The sequence below is a fragment of the Vigna radiata genome, chromosome 5 (assembly GCF_000741045.1).
Source record: "Vigna radiata var. radiata cultivar VC1973A chromosome 5, Vradiata_ver6, whole genome shotgun sequence".
Lineage (NCBI taxonomy): Eukaryota > Viridiplantae > Streptophyta > Magnoliopsida > Fabales > Fabaceae > Vigna > Vigna radiata.
This window is the reverse complement of record NC_028355.1, coordinates 35,062,733-35,081,807: the sequence shown is the minus strand read 5'-3', so window position 1 is coordinate 35,081,807 and position 19,075 is coordinate 35,062,733. Positions and strand designations below refer to the sequence as shown.

General features: G+C 30.4%; 3 protein-coding genes across 5 annotated transcripts in view; all 3 read left to right on the top strand.

Annotated features, from left to right (window-relative positions):
- Positions 1-2,339, top strand: part of LOC106761872 (histone-lysine N-methyltransferase ATXR3) — a 15,182-nt gene extending 12,843 nt beyond the window's left edge. For all 3 annotated transcript variants that reach the window (XM_014645454.2, XM_022781594.1, XM_014645455.2), the window contains exons 17-20: positions 445-692; positions 784-892; positions 988-1,290; positions 1,873-2,339. In XM_014645454.2, the coding sequence (XP_014500940.1) occupies positions 445-692; positions 784-892; positions 988-1,290; positions 1,873-2,049 (837 nt within the window). In that variant the 3' untranslated portion in view covers positions 2,050-2,339. The remainder of the gene's footprint in view (positions 1-444; positions 693-783; positions 893-987; positions 1,291-1,872) is intronic.
- A 4,329-nt stretch (positions 2,340-6,668) lies between these two features.
- Positions 6,669-7,804, top strand: LOC106761636 (transcription factor bHLH117). The gene has a single exon (XM_014645202.2). The coding sequence runs from the start codon at positions 6,836-6,838 to the stop codon at positions 7,553-7,555; it is 720 nt and encodes a 239-aa protein (XP_014500688.1). The 5' UTR covers positions 6,669-6,835; the 3' UTR covers positions 7,556-7,804.
- Positions 7,805-13,988: 6,184 nt separating this feature from the next.
- LOC106760668 (leucine-rich repeat extensin-like protein 3) lies at positions 13,989-14,432 on the top strand. Its single transcript, XM_022780277.1, has one exon. The coding sequence runs from the start codon at positions 13,989-13,991 to the stop codon at positions 14,430-14,432; it is 444 nt and encodes a 147-aa protein (XP_022635998.1).
- Positions 14,433-19,075: the final 4,643 nt, after the last annotated feature.

Here is a 19,075-nt window from a genome sequence, read left to right as displayed (position 1 = left end):
ATATATATATATATATATATATATATTTGCATTTTTCATTATTCTATTTTTTTAACGTTGATAAGAAGAAAACACTTTGCATGTAAACCTGATCATAAAGGAGAAATGGTGAGCGCAATGTTTTTGGTCTGGGCTTTTTAACAATTAACAATCAATAATCAAGCTGATATTACTGTGATAGAGAAGCCGTGCATCATAAGGCCGTCTCTAGATGGTCAATATTGTTATATCTTCTTACTTAGTAAATCAATCATTTGGCCGTTTCTAGATGGTCAATAGTGTTATATCTTATGTAAGAAATCAAGCATTTCACTAAATTGCAACCCTTTGTTTTTTTGAACTTGATTAGTATCACCTATTTCACTGCAGCATTATCTCATTCTGGTAATTAGTTTTCCAATTAATTTTTCCTTTTGTATGCTAATTTCTTTTGGGGTATTGCAGGTACGGTATGTCATGAGATGTATTTTTGGCGATCCACGGAAAGCACCACCTCCTCTTGAGAAGCTCAGTCCTGAAGCAACTGTTTCCTTCCTCTGGAAAGGTGAGGGTTCATTTGTTGAGGAGCTTCTTAAGTGCATCGCTCCTCATATTGAAGAAGAGATCTTGAAGGATCTCAAGCTTAAAATTCATGCTCACGATCCTTCAAATTCAGTAGATATTCAAAAAGAGCTTCGGAAATCTTTGTTATGGTATGTGGTTCGTACACCTAGTTTGTCTTTAGTTTATTTTAAGCCAGTGGAACTTCACAAACTTTACACTATAATTTTCTCATTTTCAAAGGCTTAGGGACGAAATCCGAAATCTTCCTTGTACATATAAATGTCGGCATGATGCTGCTGCTGACTTAATCCATATTTATGCTTATACCAAGTACTTCTTTAGGATACAGGTATACTTCTCCACTGTCCAATACTAAGCAACATGGTGGTACTGTTAATTTTTTTTTTCTTGTCATTTTGAACCGTTTTAATTTTTATCTGGCAGAATTATCAAGCGATTACATCACCACCTGTCTATATTAGTCCACTTGACTTAGGTCCCAAGTACACTAACAAGTCGGGAGCAGAATTTCAGGAGTATCGAAAGATATATGGCGAAAATTATTGTTTAGGACAGCTGATATTTTGGCATAACCAGAGTAATGCTGATCCAGATCGGAGCCTGGCTAGAGCTAGCAGGGGTTGCTTGTCTTTACCAGATACCAGTTCCTTTTATGCCAAGGCGCAGAAGCCCTCTCGACATTGTGTTTATGGTCCAAGGACCGTGAGATCTATGCTTGCTAGAATGGTTAGTTTTTATTTTTATCATGATATATTGTTTAAGTTATTCGGTTATTGTGCTTTTTTTAATCCTGGGTAGGCCCTTTGGTTGGAAATAATAATTAGGAAATGTCTTTACACAGTATAAGTTTACCCAAAAATGACGACGTTCTGTTAATAATAAACTCTATCCCAGTAGGCAAAATCTCAATGACAAAAGACTAGTTCCATTAGGTGAGATACTGAGCCAATGTTAAAATGATAGGCATATATCAAACTGCCACTAGATATGTTCTCTGAAAGAAGCATTCTCTTAAGATTTTTGAGAGCAAACCGGGGTTGGAAAACCCCAACTGAAAGGATTTCATAGATTGCGAATCAAGTAACTGCATCCACAGCCTCGATAACCTTCTCATGTTGTCCATAGAAAACCTCTTCTCCGCAATTGTCACGTACTATCCATGGCAATAATATGCCTCAATGAGCTTCAATCAGATTCAAATCCTTCAAGTAGACTTTTGACATGCTTAAAGGCTAGCCCAGATATGTTATTTGTGATTTAGTATGACATTGTCAATTAATTGGTCATCTATTCTGTTTATTTATTCAGGAGAAGCAGCCGCAGAGATCTTGGCCCAAAGACCGGATATGGTCATTCAAAAGTTCTCCGAAATTCTTTGGTAGCCCGATGTTAGATGCTGTAGTAAATAACTCTGCACTGGACAGGGAGATGGTTCATTGGTTGAAGCACAGACCTGCCATATTCCAAGCCATGTGGGACCGTTAAAATTTTACATGGTTTGGAGAATTTTGGTCAGAGCACGCTCGATAAAGCAGCTACTTTTAGATGTGGAATGGTTCATCCTTCAGAGCTGCCTGCCTGTTTTAGCCTGGGTGGGGGGTCTGTAATTATTAATCCAAAAGCGTCGTTCCTTGTACCGCTTTTCAGTCATTCTTGTGTACAGTTTTGTTGGCCATTGATTTGTAATTCATTTGATTGTAGGGCATTGTTTTTACTTACATTTATGTAATATGAAATGATAGTTAGGAAGAAAAAAGAAAGGTTATTTCCCGTCATCTGTGTCTTATCGTTTTTAATTCGCTAAATCGGTGCCCTGAATTTTCCCCATGAAAACCCCTTTCAAATGTTCGGATCGAGTTCACCTCGGAGTGCGTAATGAGGAATGCAGAAGGTGACGACGTTGCTTCATATTAGGTTGTCCTATGGTCTGCACTTTTTAGTACTGAGCTGGCACCTGATAACCAACATTACGGGGGGAGAAATGATAATCGCTGACACTGACTGTCCTCGCGTCTCTGTTTCTTTTATGCTTTGTCGGCTGCAACTTGGTTTTTTAGATGCTTTAGTTTTTAACTTGAGCAGACCATTTTTTAAATTCATACTATAAGCCGAGCTTTCTTACCAGTATATTTACTTATTATTGCCCATAATTACCTCCTAATTGTTAACAAGGTGTCCTTTTTTTTATTAGAAGTGATGGAGGTAGCAGACAGAACTAAAATTATGTTTTGGTGTTAAAATATAGTCACCTTTTTAATTCGTTCAGGAGTGTAATTATTTATCAAAATATTATTTTTCTGACAGACTTTCATTAGAGCTAGTTAAGCTGTATTTGTTTATAAACTTTTGAATATTTGTTTCAGTTTTTTCCTTTTAATTTATTATTTTAAAAGACATGGGGAGAAGGTGATTAATAAGAAACAAGGGGGAGAGATTGTTTTGAAGTATGATAAATTATGTCACTGTTCAGACACGATTTCTAAACCGTTGTTTTTCTAAATTCTTTTGAAAATTTCCGAACACTTATGAACCATTCAATAATCTCTTGCTTTCATTTCCTTCAATCCTTTACGAGAAGAAAGGAGGGAGGTGTACTAGATTAGAGCAGAAAGTGACAGACTCCCGAGGGACATTGAAACTCGTTTCCGAAGGTGTTTTCATGGTGAATTCCTTGTGGAGTGAGTATCGGCACCAAATGATTCTTAAAAAAACAACGATCCACGAGGATGAAGGCATTCGAGTCTCCTTTATCGATTTCATCTTCATCATAATTAACATTCATTTGCCAAACACCAGAATCATAATGAATATCATTTGCTCTTCGATAATATAACCAGGTTCATTATGAGTGACTAGTATTTTTTATCTTAAAATTAGCTTAGGGTATTATGAACATTATCTGACATTCACGTTCGCAGTTTGTCTGGAGGTTGCGGCGCATGAACTGACGAATCGCTTCACTTTTTAACAACAAACCAAGCAGAATCAAATGATTGAATGTCACAGATAAATAATAGTTGTAATAAATGCACACGCACCTTCCATTTGGTTTAATATGAGACAAAGAGGAACCAAAGTTTATTTCTCACATTAGCTTGAAATAGTGTATGGTACCAAATTTATCATAATAAGAGTAGTTGGGAGAAGCGATGACAATGGATCGGGTTGAGTACGGATAATGTCTATCCGCAATCTGATCCATCGGATAATATTTTACTCGTTATCCGATTCGTTATTTGTCGGGGTACTCGTTTAAAAAATATTCGTGAGTATTTGTGGATATTCGAAAAAAAAAATATTTTATACATTTTAAAATAAAATTTAAATAAAATTACAATATATATATATATATATATATATATATATATATATATATATATATATATATATATAATATAATTTAAATTAAATTAAATATAAATTATAATTTAATTTTAATTAAATTTAACCTAATAAAATATAATTTATTCTCTTTTAAATTAAATTTAATTTAAAAAATATATAAATTAATTTATTTTATTATTTTTTGCGAGAAACGAGTACCCACAGGTCGAGTAGTATACTACTCGCATCCGACCTATTTAGAAGCAGGTATTAAAATACCTACTACCCGTTACCCGTGGATAGTAAATATCCTAGTAACTACCTGCAAATACCTGTGCCTACAGATTTTTTTGTTATCCTAGTTGGGAGCCATTTAAGATATTATGATTAAAAATCCTATATTGTTAAATAATAATTGAGTTGTTATTGGTAATTGAGTTAAGAAAAGTTTTTCAAGGAATCAATTGAGTGCAATCAATGTAATTGAACTGCCAAATATATTTATATTGTTTCTATATTTCCAACTTGATGAATGTCTACAACTCTTGTTCATTAGCTTTTGTGTGTAATTTGTTTTTGATGAAACTATATTAAACTTTTGTATTTTTTACTCTATGAATTTATCCCTCTCCCAGAATATACTTCCAATATAATCTCCTTGAGTGAAACGGTTTTTTATTATTTTGATTCTGTTTTTGAATAAATCGTAGTCAATAGAGATAATCTTATTTTCTAGGCTTAGTTTAGTATTACGTAAGTAACCGTTTTGTATTTTGTTTGGCTATAATAGTCTTTGTTTTGAAGCAATAATTAACACACTTTTTGATCAGTTTTTTTATATATACTTTCAAATTGGTATTAGAGTTCTAAGGAGGCTGATACACAAAACAGCAACTTATAAGAATAAAAAAAAATTGAAAATGCAAAGTTAGAAGTTGTCCACTGTAACCATTGGAGCGAATTAATGGAGAATATGTTTTGTGCCAAAGGAGGGCATTGTTAATTTCATTTTCTAAGAAATCTTGTGAAAAATAGAGAAATCGAATTGGAGTATTATGGAACACAGAAGCAAGTTGCATATTAGATGACTAAAGCCTTAAAATTTGAGGCCTTCCAAAAACTGAGAATGAAATTATTTTTTTTATTGTTTTGATTCTATTTTTGATAAATCCCGGTGAATAGGGATAATCCCATTTTCTAGACTTAGTTTATTATCACGTAAGTAACTCTTATGTATTTTGTTTGGCTGTAATAGCCTCTGTTTTGAAACAACCATTAATACACTTTTGCATCAGTTCTTTCATATACACTTTTGTTAAGAATATATTTGTGTGGGTCACGTTATGAGTGTGTATAGTAAAGTTTTCCAACGTTGTAACCTAAGAATTATGATTTATCTTTAAGTATCTTCCAAAATAAAGTATATAACATCTATTTAATCTCTTATTTAAAGTTTGTCTATTACCAATTCGTTTTGGTTAGTAATAATTAAGTTATATACATGGGTATGTACTAAGTCTTCTCAAAATAGTTAATCTATTTTTATAAATTTAAACATGGTACACAAATAAAGATATTCACGTAAAAAACCTAAGTAAACTTACATGAAAATACAAAGTTTTTTTGTTTTTTTATGTGAAACAAGTGTAAACGATTGAAACATCACTTTTATGCTGTTAATAATTTTTTTGAGTCTTTATAAATAAAGGTGAATGTTAAAAAAATAATTATGGTTGATTAAGTTATGACACGTTGAATTAAGATGTAATATAATATCTGAGTTCTTATTTAAAATCGACGCTTCCTTTGGAAAATGACACTTTTACACCTAAACTTTTTTATGCTTTTTTAACATTCGATCGATGGTATTGTTGCTTTGGTCGTCTTTATTGTTGCCACATTCTCTTGACATTTGTCCTTTCACTTGATTTTTGGATAATGAAAAAAAAAACACTTAGTTTTTTATATAAAGAAAAAACTATTTTTATCTAAATCATATTGGGCGAATAAGTAAAACTAAATTAAACCATATATATTTTTGTGGTATTATTTTTGTGATTGAGCATAGTGTTTCATTGTAAAAAAAATGGCGGAAGAAGGTGTGAATAATGTGGAAGAACTTGGTTCAGTGATTCTCCTAATAATTACCATGGAAGATGAAAGAACACGAAACATAACCTTTTCAGAATTAAGCATCCCAGCCGTCTGATGGTGATGACATGCAACGGTTGCGATGCAAGCCATGCCTCAATCCATAACTAAATAACAAGAAAAAGGAAAAGTTGACGACAACAACAGTGTCAGAATAATAAGAAAAAGAACAACAAAAAGCCCAAAATCGTATCAGACGCAGACAAAATAAACAAACAAACAAACCAACCAACGCACACACACTGTCATACCTGCACGCACCCATTCTTTTCATTCCACCTGTTACTTCTATTCTCATTTTATTAATTCATCTATATCCTTTCTACCACCTCACATAGCTTTTCTGTAACGTTACCAATGAAATAAAAACCAATTAAAATTATTATAATAAAAAGTAAAATACGACTGTAAAATTTATTAGATAATGATATATAAAAAAACATTTCGTGGTATTATATGATTGATCGGTGTTTATGATTATTATTATTGATCACCAATTATGATATGATAATGTTAAAATGTTGTAAAAAAAATGTTGTTTAAATATCATTATCTAATTTATTAATTGATTAATTTTTTATTTCAACTGCAAAGAAAAAAGAATTCAAATCATTCACCATTCTAATTAAATCTCTAATTATTATTGATTACTAAATAGTATTGTTTATGGCAACATTAATTATCCATAATTAACTCCTTCCTTCTCTTCTCTCTCACCATCACCACCAACCTATTATATATATATCCCCATTTTCATTATTCTCACTTCCCTCACTCTCAATCTCTCTTGCAAGTTATGATAATGTATTCCGGCGACGGCTCCTCCTTGGACCCCATGTTTTCCGGCACCAGTCTACAGTCACTCCTCTCTCTCAACCCTTCCCTTTTCGCGGATGGCTTCCCCACCTTGGCTTCCCTAACCGACGACCCAACCCTAATCCCGCAACCCGCAGAGGCTCCAAAAGTCCTTGTCCCTAAAACCGAACCCTCTCAACCGTTCAAATTCTTTCCCCAATACCATCCTTCCCCCTTTCTCCGCCTCCCGCAGCTCCGCTCCGCAGAGCAGCCCCAGCCGAAACGGCAGCGTTTGGAGTCCCCGGTGATCCCGCAGAGCAACCTGGCTCGGCAACGCAGACAGAAGCTGAGCGAGAAAACCCGGTGCCTGCAGAAACTGATGCCTTGGGACAAGAAAATGGACCAAGGCACGCTCCTGGAGGAAGCGTACAAGTACGTGAGGTTTCTTCAGGCGCAGTTCCGCGTGCTACAGTCGATGCCCTCCCATTCATCTTCTTCCTTGCCTTCCTTCCGCCAAAACTCAGCAGTATTCGTGGATCTGGAGAAACTGAATCGCTCCCAGCTACTGCAGGTCCTGGTTAACTCACCCGTGGCACAGACCATGCTATATTCTCAAGGTTTTTGTGTCTTCTCTTTGGAACAGTTGTCTCTCCTCAGAAAATTATCAGATAGGAGGCACCACCACCATAACCACCTTTCCTCCAAATCTACTTTCAACTAAGCTTAGCTTCTGCCTTCATTTCTCCACACTTTCTTCTTCCCATTATTGCACTTCACCTCACCACACTACACTAAGATACCATCAACTAAGTCTTCTATATATGTTTTCTACCTCTTATATATTACTGCCATTTTACATTCATTGTCTTTTACACATTTTCCTACTTCCTCTTATCTTCTCCAATATTCTTATTCTGGTACACGATTAGATACATTTTACCTTTGGTCTTATCATTTTCTTGATTTATTTTTTTTTTTAGAAAAAGTTATTTTCCCTATATTTCCAAAATTATTCGTGACTTTGTTACCATCAGAAAAGTTATGAATAACTATTAACATTTTACAGTAAAAGTCTATTTTTAAAATGTTATTCATCATATTAAAGGTAATAAATACTCTCTTTTTTTCTCAAAAGTGATATGAATACAAAACAAACTTTTTCAATTTTTCAACTTATTTTTTCATTTGTATTAAATTGTATATATTTTGATCTAACTCTCCGTAGATCCTTACCTATATTGTACCAATACATCAGTTGAAAATCTATAGTTGATGAATTTAAAAAGAATTTATAACATGTTAAATCAATAAATACGAGGAAAATGATTTTATAAATATGTTATCGTGATATATAAAATTTAAACTCAATATACTTCTTTTAAAATTTGAATTAGCTTCTATAAAGTATTTTATTTAGTTCTAATTTCTAGCTATTATCTCTTAATTTGTTTTTATTAGATGGTATATATTTTATCTTAACGCGTTGATTCAAAATGAAAGGGAATAAAAACATCAAAACATTTGCATAAAACAGAATTGTAGAAAAATCATAAACATAGTTAAAATGTTAAATAAACAGTGATAATGAAATCAACTAAAAGAAAATGCAGCACGTGATAATGACAGAGAATAATAAAAATAAAGAGAAAACATAAAAATTGAAACAAATAAAGTTTGGTCATAAACCCTAAGACACAAAACCAAGAGAAAAGCAAACGCAAAACCATAAGATCTTATTATTTTTTGGTGATTGGTTTTCCTTTCTGTTATTTTGGGCAGTACTTTTTGAGTTTGAGAGAGGGTATTTTAGTCTTTATATAAGTATTGGTGTATTTAGTAATAATAGGTGGAAAAAGAAAATGCCTTTTGAAATTAGCAGTTACAAATAATTGGCTTTAGTAGTGGGCTCAATCTGTGGTCTCTAATGAGATTGTGGGTCTACAATTAATAAAAAGTGAAATAGAGAAAACAAGATTAACAGAAAGATTATTATGATTATGTTTGTGATTATTTCTTTTTGAAACCTTATTTTTCTTTGAAAAGAAAAATTGTGTAAACAACATTTAAAAAAGATAATTAAAAGAACTCTTAACTTAATGTTTTAGGCTCCTCTTGAATGTTATTTTTAACGTTCTCTTCAATGTTTCTTTTTTCTTTTTTAAAAATATCTTCAATAGATAATCTTGCCAAAGATAAAAGTTTCACCGATTAAAATTACTTTTATATGTTGTAACAAATTTACCAAATCTACCAAACCGTGATTAAATTAAATTCCAACTTATTTTTTATTTAAATTTTCAATATCAAATCTATACATTCCATTTGACTTTTTCTAATAACAAGTATGACAACAAAATAAAATAATTTTCAAATTAAATAAAAAATGATGAAAATATAACATTTATATATAGACGATTGAATTAAAAAAAACAATAATAATAGAAAGCATAACAATTAAGATATTTAAATTAAAATGTTACATATAAAGAAGTATGAATAAGGAGAGATGTATATGTTCTTATAATGAGGTTGAGTTTTTTTTTTTTTTTTTTGGCAAAAAGAAATTAATATCAATATATAATAAGTGTGATTATGTTGTTGAATTGGATATTATCTTATGCAGTGTTTCCTTAGTACATAGACTGATCCAAGGACGGATCGGAGTTTTCCAGGTCCAAACTTCTCAAATTTTGTGTATTATAATAAACATTTATGAAAATTAAATTAGATGGATTTTTAATTGTTCTATAAAATACGTTATTTAATATTAATAAATAATAAAATATAAAATTAAGAGTTAAATATGTTTTCAGTCCCTATACTTTGCACGATTTTGGTTTTAGTCACTCTTTCAAACTAAGGTACAATTTAGTCCTTCAACTTTAGAAAACTCTGATTTTAGTCCATTTTATCAAATTTTTTAACTTTTGTTTCAAACGCGTTTCTCACTTAACATTGAAGCAAAAATGTGTCAAACAGTGTAAACAATCCAAATTAAGAAACCAAAGTTTTCAAAAAATTTGATAAAAAAGACTAAAACCAGAGTTTTCTAAAGTTGAAGGACTAAATTGTATCTTAGTTTGAAAGAGGGACTAAAACTAAAATCGTCCCAAAATATAGGGACTAAAAACATATTTAACCCTAAAATTAAATATAATAAAAAATAAAATATTAAAATATTTTTTTATTTCTTTTCTTTTTATTTTTGGAATTACTTATGTTGATGTTTGTCTCTCATTTTTTTATATTTTTTATTAATTAAAAAAATTAAATGTAAATTCATTATTCTGTTTTCATTTTTTATTTGTTATATTTAATTCTTAAAGAAAAATAATAATTTTGTTACTATCATAATATAACTTTTTATACGTACAAATATAAATTCATTTTCTTCTCTTTTCTTTAAAACATGATAATAATAATCTAATTATTTAATTTGAGGAGTTACTTCTTAACATTAAAAAATAATAATAGTTGGAGGTTCATATTAATTCTTTAAAACCTATTATATTAAATAGTCTAATATGACGAGTTTAAAACAATTTAAATATTTCTTCTCTCCCAATCTGTGAATCTTTTTAAAAATAAAATTATGACGAAATACAAATTTTAAAATGAATAATATCTTAGATAAGAAATGGTTGATGTTAACAATGTCACTTGACATGTTTGAAATCGAAATATTGGTATTAATTTTAGGTTAATAACAAGATTCTCAGACGAACCATTAGTCCCTTAAACCTTTTATTAAGGATTTTAATACGAACAATACTTCAAACGAGAAATAATTGATCCTAATAATATATTACTTCACGAATTTTGAATAAAAACAAAATGTAATAAAAAGAATCCCTGAAATATAAGAATATCTGAGTGTAATATGAAAATAAGGTTAAATTAAATACAACTTCAAAATAATTCTTTTTTGAAGAAAAACATCCAACAAAATTTTAATATTAAATTAGATACTTTTATCGCATTAGTGAGAATGATAAATATATAAATTTGAAATCATTTAAGTTAAACAATGATTTAAGTTAATTTTTCACCATTCATTATATATTATCCATTCTTTGGTTTAATATTTAAAATCATTATCATCATTATTACTAACCATGTTGCTGTTGTTGCAAGTTATCATGAAGTAATTTATTTTAACGAAGAAGAAAGAAAGAAAAAGTAAGAATGAAAATTTGAAGTGTTAGAAAGCATTGGAAAGTTGGGTCAATTTTCACGAAGAAATTAGTTCTTGATGACTTACTCTGATGTTCCTTTAACTTTTCCTACTTTTAGGTTCTATCCATGTATAATAGAGTGTCATCATCACCTTCATTCAAATATAATAATTTATACTTGAAAGTTCGTACTTATTAATCATGATGAGAGATTAAAAAAATACAAATTAATTATTATTAATTAAAATAATTACCTAGTATATTGGACGATTAAACCTTAGAATATACATCAATTAAACATTTGTTCATTTTTTTTTTAAATATTGAAGCTGAAGTTGAAATGTATTACTTTGTGGCACAAGTTCTTGATAGTAGGTAATTGTAGAAATGTCTTTGTTTTAAAAGTTTTCGATTTTATTTGAAGTTAGACAAAGTCTTATTAAATCTGAGAAAACTTTTTTGAATTTTAAAGTTGTGTCAAGATTTATCCTTTAAAATTAAGTTAAAATATTAATTTTGTATCAATTCACTTAATATTTTTTTAATAATATTTTAATTTGTCAATTTTTTTTTTAATTTAGTCTATTATGTTAATATCGTTAAAATAATCAATAGATAGTATATTATGTGTCACTTTGTAATTTTTTTAATTATTTTTTTTATTTACATTTAATTAAAACGAAAGTCAACTTGTTAAACTAGTGTTGTGTCACTTTATAATAATTGTGTTAGTGTTTGTTTTATATTTAATTTGATTTTTTATTTGTTATTTTTATTTAATATAATTTATTTTTTTTTATTGAGTATTTTTTCTATTTTAAATTGAGACTAAATTTAACTTTTATATAAATGTTATACAAGTTAAATTATTTAATTAATTTTTAACCTAAAACTCACATAAAGGTTTAAATAGTTTAACTAGTTTTTTACCTAAAAATCACATAAAGTATTAAATAGTTTATGTGATTTTTAACTTCTTAAAACTTTAAACGTTAGTTTTTACTTTTAAAATTTTTATTCTAATTTTAAACCAATTCTAACTCAAAACTAGAAACATTTAATAAAAACGTTGATATGATAATATTTGTTTTTAAACTTTGAGAGAATACACAAAAGAAATATGAGGAACGAGATGTAAAAAATCAAAATATCACTTCAACAAAAATCTTTAATTTAGTCTCAATCTATAAAAAAAGATAAAATTGTTCAATTTTTTAAAAATTGAAACTAAATTAAACAAAAATAATGAATATAACACGCCATATTGATATGTCACTAAATCCAACACATGATATTATCTTAACATATGAATATTTTTTTTAACAAAATCATAAACTGACTTGTCACAAACAAAATTAGCAAAAAAAAAAAACAATTGAACAAAATTGATAAAAAAAAAAATTAACATGTTATTAAAAAAATATTAATAGTAAATTGTCTAAAACAAACTAAAATAAATAAGACTAAATTAATATTTTAACATTACAATTATAATGAGAGGTTGATTTTAGTTGCAGATAGGTTAAAATCTTATAGTGAATGAAAGAAATTTTGACACAAGTTGTGAGCAAATTCACCATTTAAAATTTTAATTGACTTCTATTTTAACCATAGTTAGGTTGATGTCTTGTTCTATATTAAAAATGTTAACAAAATCATGAATTATGTCAATGATAAACTTATAATGTAATAAAATTAAGGTTTAACATGATAAAAAATCCATAATAAGTGAAAAGGTTTTGTTATACATGATATTAGATATTAACTTAAATATTAAGTGTTGGTAAGAAAATATCCTACTTGATATAGGACCTTAATAATGTTTAAAATCAATTTTTACCAATAAAATCAATTAAATTTTTTAAACATTTATTATCTTACTCACCTAACTAATTGAAGATACATTGTTCCATATTCCAGTGTCATTATTCTTAACTTCGACATTAAAATAAATTGAGTCTTCCCTGATATAAATTGATATTTTATTCTTATATATCTTTTTAAGCATTATTCACTTCTTTAGTTTTTTTTTTCTAATGACCTTTATTTATACAGGCCAAAAACTTATCAAAACAACAGTAATCTACTTTGATGAATGGTATAAGTAAATATATTCATAGAATAGAGAAATATCATTATAGAAATATTCACCTTGTAATTAATTATGATTATATATAAAGTTATGAGGTTAAAAGTGTAATCATATCTCATTTTTTAAAATGTTCTAAAATAATCAATTTAAGTTATAATTTATAATCATATATCTTAACATAATAGTTAATATTATTACTTCTTTTGATGAAATTTCTTTCGGCTTTATTGTTGGTGGTAGTTGAAGCAGTTTGTCACCATTAATATAGGTAGATTTTCTATATTCTTGTCCACTGTCTTTATATATTATGTATTATATATTACACATTTTAAGATTTTAATAAATGAATGGATATAAATTGAATTTTACGTTGGATTTAAATTTAAATACGAAAGAGTCTTCTTTGGTGTGAAATACCTGCATAAAGTTTGTGCAACCATGATCATAATGTTTAGCTAGATGGAGTATGCATGAGTATATCAGAGTTGTTCATGGCAGTTTTTTAAGAAGATTAGTTGACCTGAAAATCGGTTATTACATGTTATTATTTAATTTAAGAATAATCTAACCTTGGAGTATAATAAAAGCTGTTTGGTCTTTAATGTCTGATTTAAGCTATTAATACTGTGTTTCTAGCCGTTAAGGAAAGGGCAGGTGCATTGTAGGGAACATGGAAAGAGCATAGAAGAGCGCAACAATGGAAAAAGACGAAAAAGAAAGCAGAAGACCCACACACAGTCACTGCTGAAGCAGATGAACAAATACTGGGAGAAGAAGTTGTACTGAAAAGGAAATCAAGTTTCAGGGTAGGACATACAGACAAAGCCCCACTATCTTCGACATTTACGAAATCCTTTTCCAAGCTGCAGAGAAAAAAGAACAAGACAATGTGCTACGTGGGGAAAGCAACAAAGATCTTCATTTTCATAGTCACGGTGCTCGTTGTTCTGGGTCTGGTTTTGGGATTGGGGATCCTACGCCGCCGCCACCACACAACTGCAAATGAATGTTCTGATGGGTCTTGCTCACGTCTACTACCTCCACCTGCAATCTCTGCCCCCAATTTCAATCCACCAACCCCACCTCCCTCCTTTCAATACCCCCCTACCCCACCAACCATTCCGGTTACAAATCCAACCCCTCCTCCTCCTTCCGACCCCAACCCATCTTCGCCGCCGCCGCCGCCAATGCAGCAGTCGCCGCCACCGCCGCCACCGCCGCCGGAGGAAACTCCTCCTCCAAATCCTCCAAGTGTGGCGGGGCCACCTATTAATACACCTACACCAGGGTCGGCGCTGGTGGCACAAGCTCCTGTGCATGTTTTTGTGTAGCTATGTATCTGCATTTTTCAGATGACAATTGGGTCAAAAAGGAAAAGGAAAATGGGTATCGGATCTGAGTGATTCTTATTACTCTTACTCTTTTATTTTTTTCATAATTTTGTTGGGTGATGGGGTTGTTACTTTATTGATGTTTTTGTTTTGGTATTGGGATGATGTGAAAGGGGGAGCACTTTTTCTGTAACCCTGTATGTTTTTCGCAATAAGGTATATAACTCTTTGATTTTACACTTCGAACGACATTGATTAAATGCAGTAATGTTGCTTGCCAGAGTGTGTTGTTTGTTGCCTTAACTCAGTTAATAAACGGAGTTGTGTGACGCCATGCAATTTAGGTCTTGATTCCGTCTAGCATTTTGAAGCATTTGGTTATAAGCTTCACTGTCATATCTTGCAAGTGCTTTTTTCCCTGCAATTAGCTTAAAGGTACTCCATCCAGCCTCCAGTAAGGACCTGCATGAGAATGCTAACACTGAATAAAGCTACACAGGAAAGATTATGTAAGTGGTGAGACATTTTCTTGTGCTTCTTGCTTAAGGTCATGGATGTCACAGCTGTGATTCTACTCATTGAAGCTGAAATTGCACAAAACTAAGGCATGCTTTAAGCTAATTCTATAATTACATCCAAGATTTTTTTTTCTTTTGAAATTTCTATCAAGATACAATAGTTGTTTTAGTTGATTACCAATTAACAAGCTTAAGTACTTGAGATTGTGGATATTTGAGAGTAAAGATCCAAGCCACAAGGCCTCGTGCTGGGGTTGGCTGCAGCAGTGCTTTTGGCATTTACTCATGTTATAGCGAATTTGGTTGGTGGCTTCAGTTGCCTTTGTTCTCAACCAGAGGCTGATAAGGCTTCTCCCAATAGACAATTCTCAGTGGCTTCTGTCATTTTAACATGGTAATGTCTCATTGCCTCCATTATTGTTTTGGAGAAAAAGAATAAGGAGAAATGTTAAATGTACAATTAAGAGAGAAACAAAGAAATTTAGAATGTGATAAACGATGTTATGAGAAAACCATCACCAAATTTTTGTGGCATGATTTTTATTCTATACCTTGTTTTTATTATCTCCTTTTAATTGTGTGTTTGATCAGGATTGTGTTGGTTGGTGAATTGAGTGTGATGGTGATGGTGATGTGATGCTGAAAATAAAATAAATGTGTATTTTTTATATTAGCAAGAAAAGATTAGCTGTTCCTGGTATTAGTTTTTATGTTTGGTTTGAATATAAGACTCTTGCATTCTTATTATAAGTTTCTCCATCTTTTCTTCTTTGTTCTCTGTCTTGAACTTTATGTCTTGTTATCATTCGCTTCATGTTTTCGTCAAATAATGTCTTCTGTCATGTTTTGTTTACCTACTGAAATATGTTTAATTCTTGAAGATCTCTTAGAAGTGAATCTTCACATTCAAATAATCTTCTTAGGTTTAATTCGTTCTCAGTAGTAAGCTTCCATAATTTCTGGACCAAAATTCAGAGTTTCCATTCTTAGTTTGTGATAGAAAATTGAATCAAAATCCCTAGCAGGTTCTAATCTCAATCTAAACACAAGTTCAGTATTCGTATTTGGTTATCGAAGCTTAGATCCAACATTCTGATGACAGATCCAACATTTCTGTAACATTCTGTGATGTTTGTTCGGTGATTGGTAAATGGTAGGCGTCTTTCATTGAAGGACCGCATTCGTTGATTAAGCGAAGATGGACTGAATTCACGTGATTCGTAGAGGCAGTGCGGATTCACGTGCAGAGGTGAACAGAATTGAATTTGTTGTTTTCTAATCAACTGTAATTGAATTTTAATTCATGTAAAGTGTGCAAAGTGAAACTGGCGCATGTGGTGAAAGTGTTGTGGTGCGTTTTTGGGTTTGGAAATTGAATTCGCAAATGCTTTGAATTGAAGATCTCCAAGCGATGCTGGCTAGTTACAGGTGGAGTAATCACGCGTACGATGAATTCAATTATCAGACAGAGCCTTTGACATTTCAAATGCAGTGCTGCTCTTGTCAATTGCAATTGATTCGGTATTTTTCAGTGCAATAATTAAACTAAATTGGAACATGAATCCGCAAAGCAGTAGCTGTTTCGAGTGAAGGTGCAGACAACATGAATTGCTCGGTGCAATTAACAAGCGGAATTCTGGAGTTGACGCTGAGTTTTACGTTCAGTTCAATAATCAATCAGGTTTCATTGAAGCATTTCGTCCAATATTTGGAATTGACTCTGCGTCGAATGTAAGCGAGTCTAAGCTTTATCATCTGTTTCAATCGTTTTGTTCAGACGAATTTGTCAAGCAGCAGTTCAATTGATCAAGCATGAGTTGGAGCATTTTGTATGAAGCAATTGATTCAAGGTCTGCTTCGTTGCTCGAGTGTTTTGGAAGCAAGCAGTTGATATTTTGTGTGATTGAATTAACTCAGAAACGGCAGTTTGAATCAAAATTCAGCAAGATTTGATTCTTTAAGCAATTGTGGTAATTCATTGGTGTTGTTGTACGGTGCCTAATGCCATTGATTTTGATGTGGTTAGATTGAATGGAATAATTAAAGAATTCAATGGCAGTGCAGTAAATTAGATCATGATGGAGTTGTTTGTTTAGTTGGTGCAAAGTGAATTCTATTGGATGCAGCTAACTTGATTGTCTAATTGGCATAAGATTCTCTTTTTTCAACTAGCTCAGAACTTGAACTGCTGCAATGGTTCATGTATTTCTAATTGAGAACTTGAACCGGCGCAATGGTTTATGTATTTCTGGTGGCTTGATTAGGTGAATATAGGTTAAATTCATTGGTGCCGTCGTGAATTGAATTTGGTCTAATTCGAGAAGCCTGTCAGTTTATTCAAATTTGGAAAGAAATTTCTTAAAAAAAGAGTGATGATGTGATACTAAAACAAAAGTAATTATGTATTTTTATTTATTTATTTTCTTTAATAATATTTTTTCTTTTATATTTTGTTTTAATATAAGGTTGGGGAACCAAAGTTTTTCTTTCTCTAATCCTTTTCCACCATATTATTAAAACAATCCTTTTCCACCATATATATATATATATATATATATATAAAACAAGAGCTCCTGTATTTATTTTGGTAATTTTGATTAAATAAAAATATTTGTGAGTTTTATTTTGATTATTATATATCAAATATTAAGTTGCTCCCTGTATGCTTAAAATAACGTTTGTTTAACTTATGTTTTCATGGTGCGCATGTAGTTAATTAAAGTTTTAAAAGTAAAAAGTTTTCCCTATTAGAAATTCTTATCTTCGTGGACTAGATTAAGTGACTGACTAGTCTCTATACTTAATTATTTCATAAACATTATTCTTTTAAATTTCTAAAATTATCTTAATTCTTTTATGTTTTTTCAATTATTTGATGAAAATTGTGTTGGGTAAACTTAAATATGGGTAGTTGAATTTAATGATAAGTTATGTAAATTGTCTTAGAAAATTGCAAATGTTAAGAGTGTTTTTAGTAATGATTAAAACATGCACTAAAATTCATTAATTGTGATAGTTATAATTAATGTATGTAGTTGAAAGGGCATGTCAAAGTGTCTATAAATAGTCTATGTACTACTTAATGTAAATATATAACAAGTTATAATACATATAGTGTTTATTAAGAAAAACTTGTTGTGAATAAATTTATATTTGTCTGTATTTTAAATTATGCTTTTAAATTAAAACCAATTTTTTTTTTCTTAAAAGATAAAAAATATATGTAGGATATTACAAAATTGATGTAAATTTATATCTAGTAAGTATTATAAGGTATGATGTAAACTTACATAGTCGTCACATTATTAACAGACGTAAAAATTTCAAATAGATAAAATGTTTTATGTGATAATGCCACCATTTTTTTTTAGAAATTGTAATATTAGTCTTGAATACATTGTGTTTGTATAAAAATCATATCCTTTGAGTTTTTCAAATTTCAAAGTAAACCTTTTTAGTAAAAGAGTTGTTTTTATAATAAATTGTTTTTTTTTTATAACATCATATTGACCATTAAGAATTGTAACAACACTTCTCAAACATTGTTTTTATTTCCTTGACTAGCTATATACTTACTAAAGTATTGTTGGAGGGATGATAATCCTTGAGTTTTGCTTGTGATATCATTATAACCATAAAAGATGACCTTATTGTAGATTCAAAGTCTACCAAAGACCAATTACACCTTTTTGGCATTCAAATAGTCTAATGAATTTGATCTCAGGTGCTTAGTTTTAGAAGGGTAGGAGTAGCTTTTTTTACACTCATTTTAGGAATTTTAGAATTTGGATGCTTTGCTAAATTTTTAGTATTATTATTATGTTATGTTTTCAAAATACACTTATATACATTAATTTCAATATCTTAAAATATATTAAAACCTTTTGTAATATACATCGATATCAATATATTTTGAAAGTTTAATAAAGAATTTGAACTCAAAATTTCATGTCCTTACATGTTAGAAGTGGGTTTTAGGCCTAATTCAACCCCACAAAACCGGCTTGTAGGGTGAGGTTTGCACCCACTTATATACACTTAAATGACCTTATCTCTAGTCGATGTAGGACTTCCAACACACCCCCCTCACGCCGAGGTATATGCATCTCGAGCGTGGGATTAGAC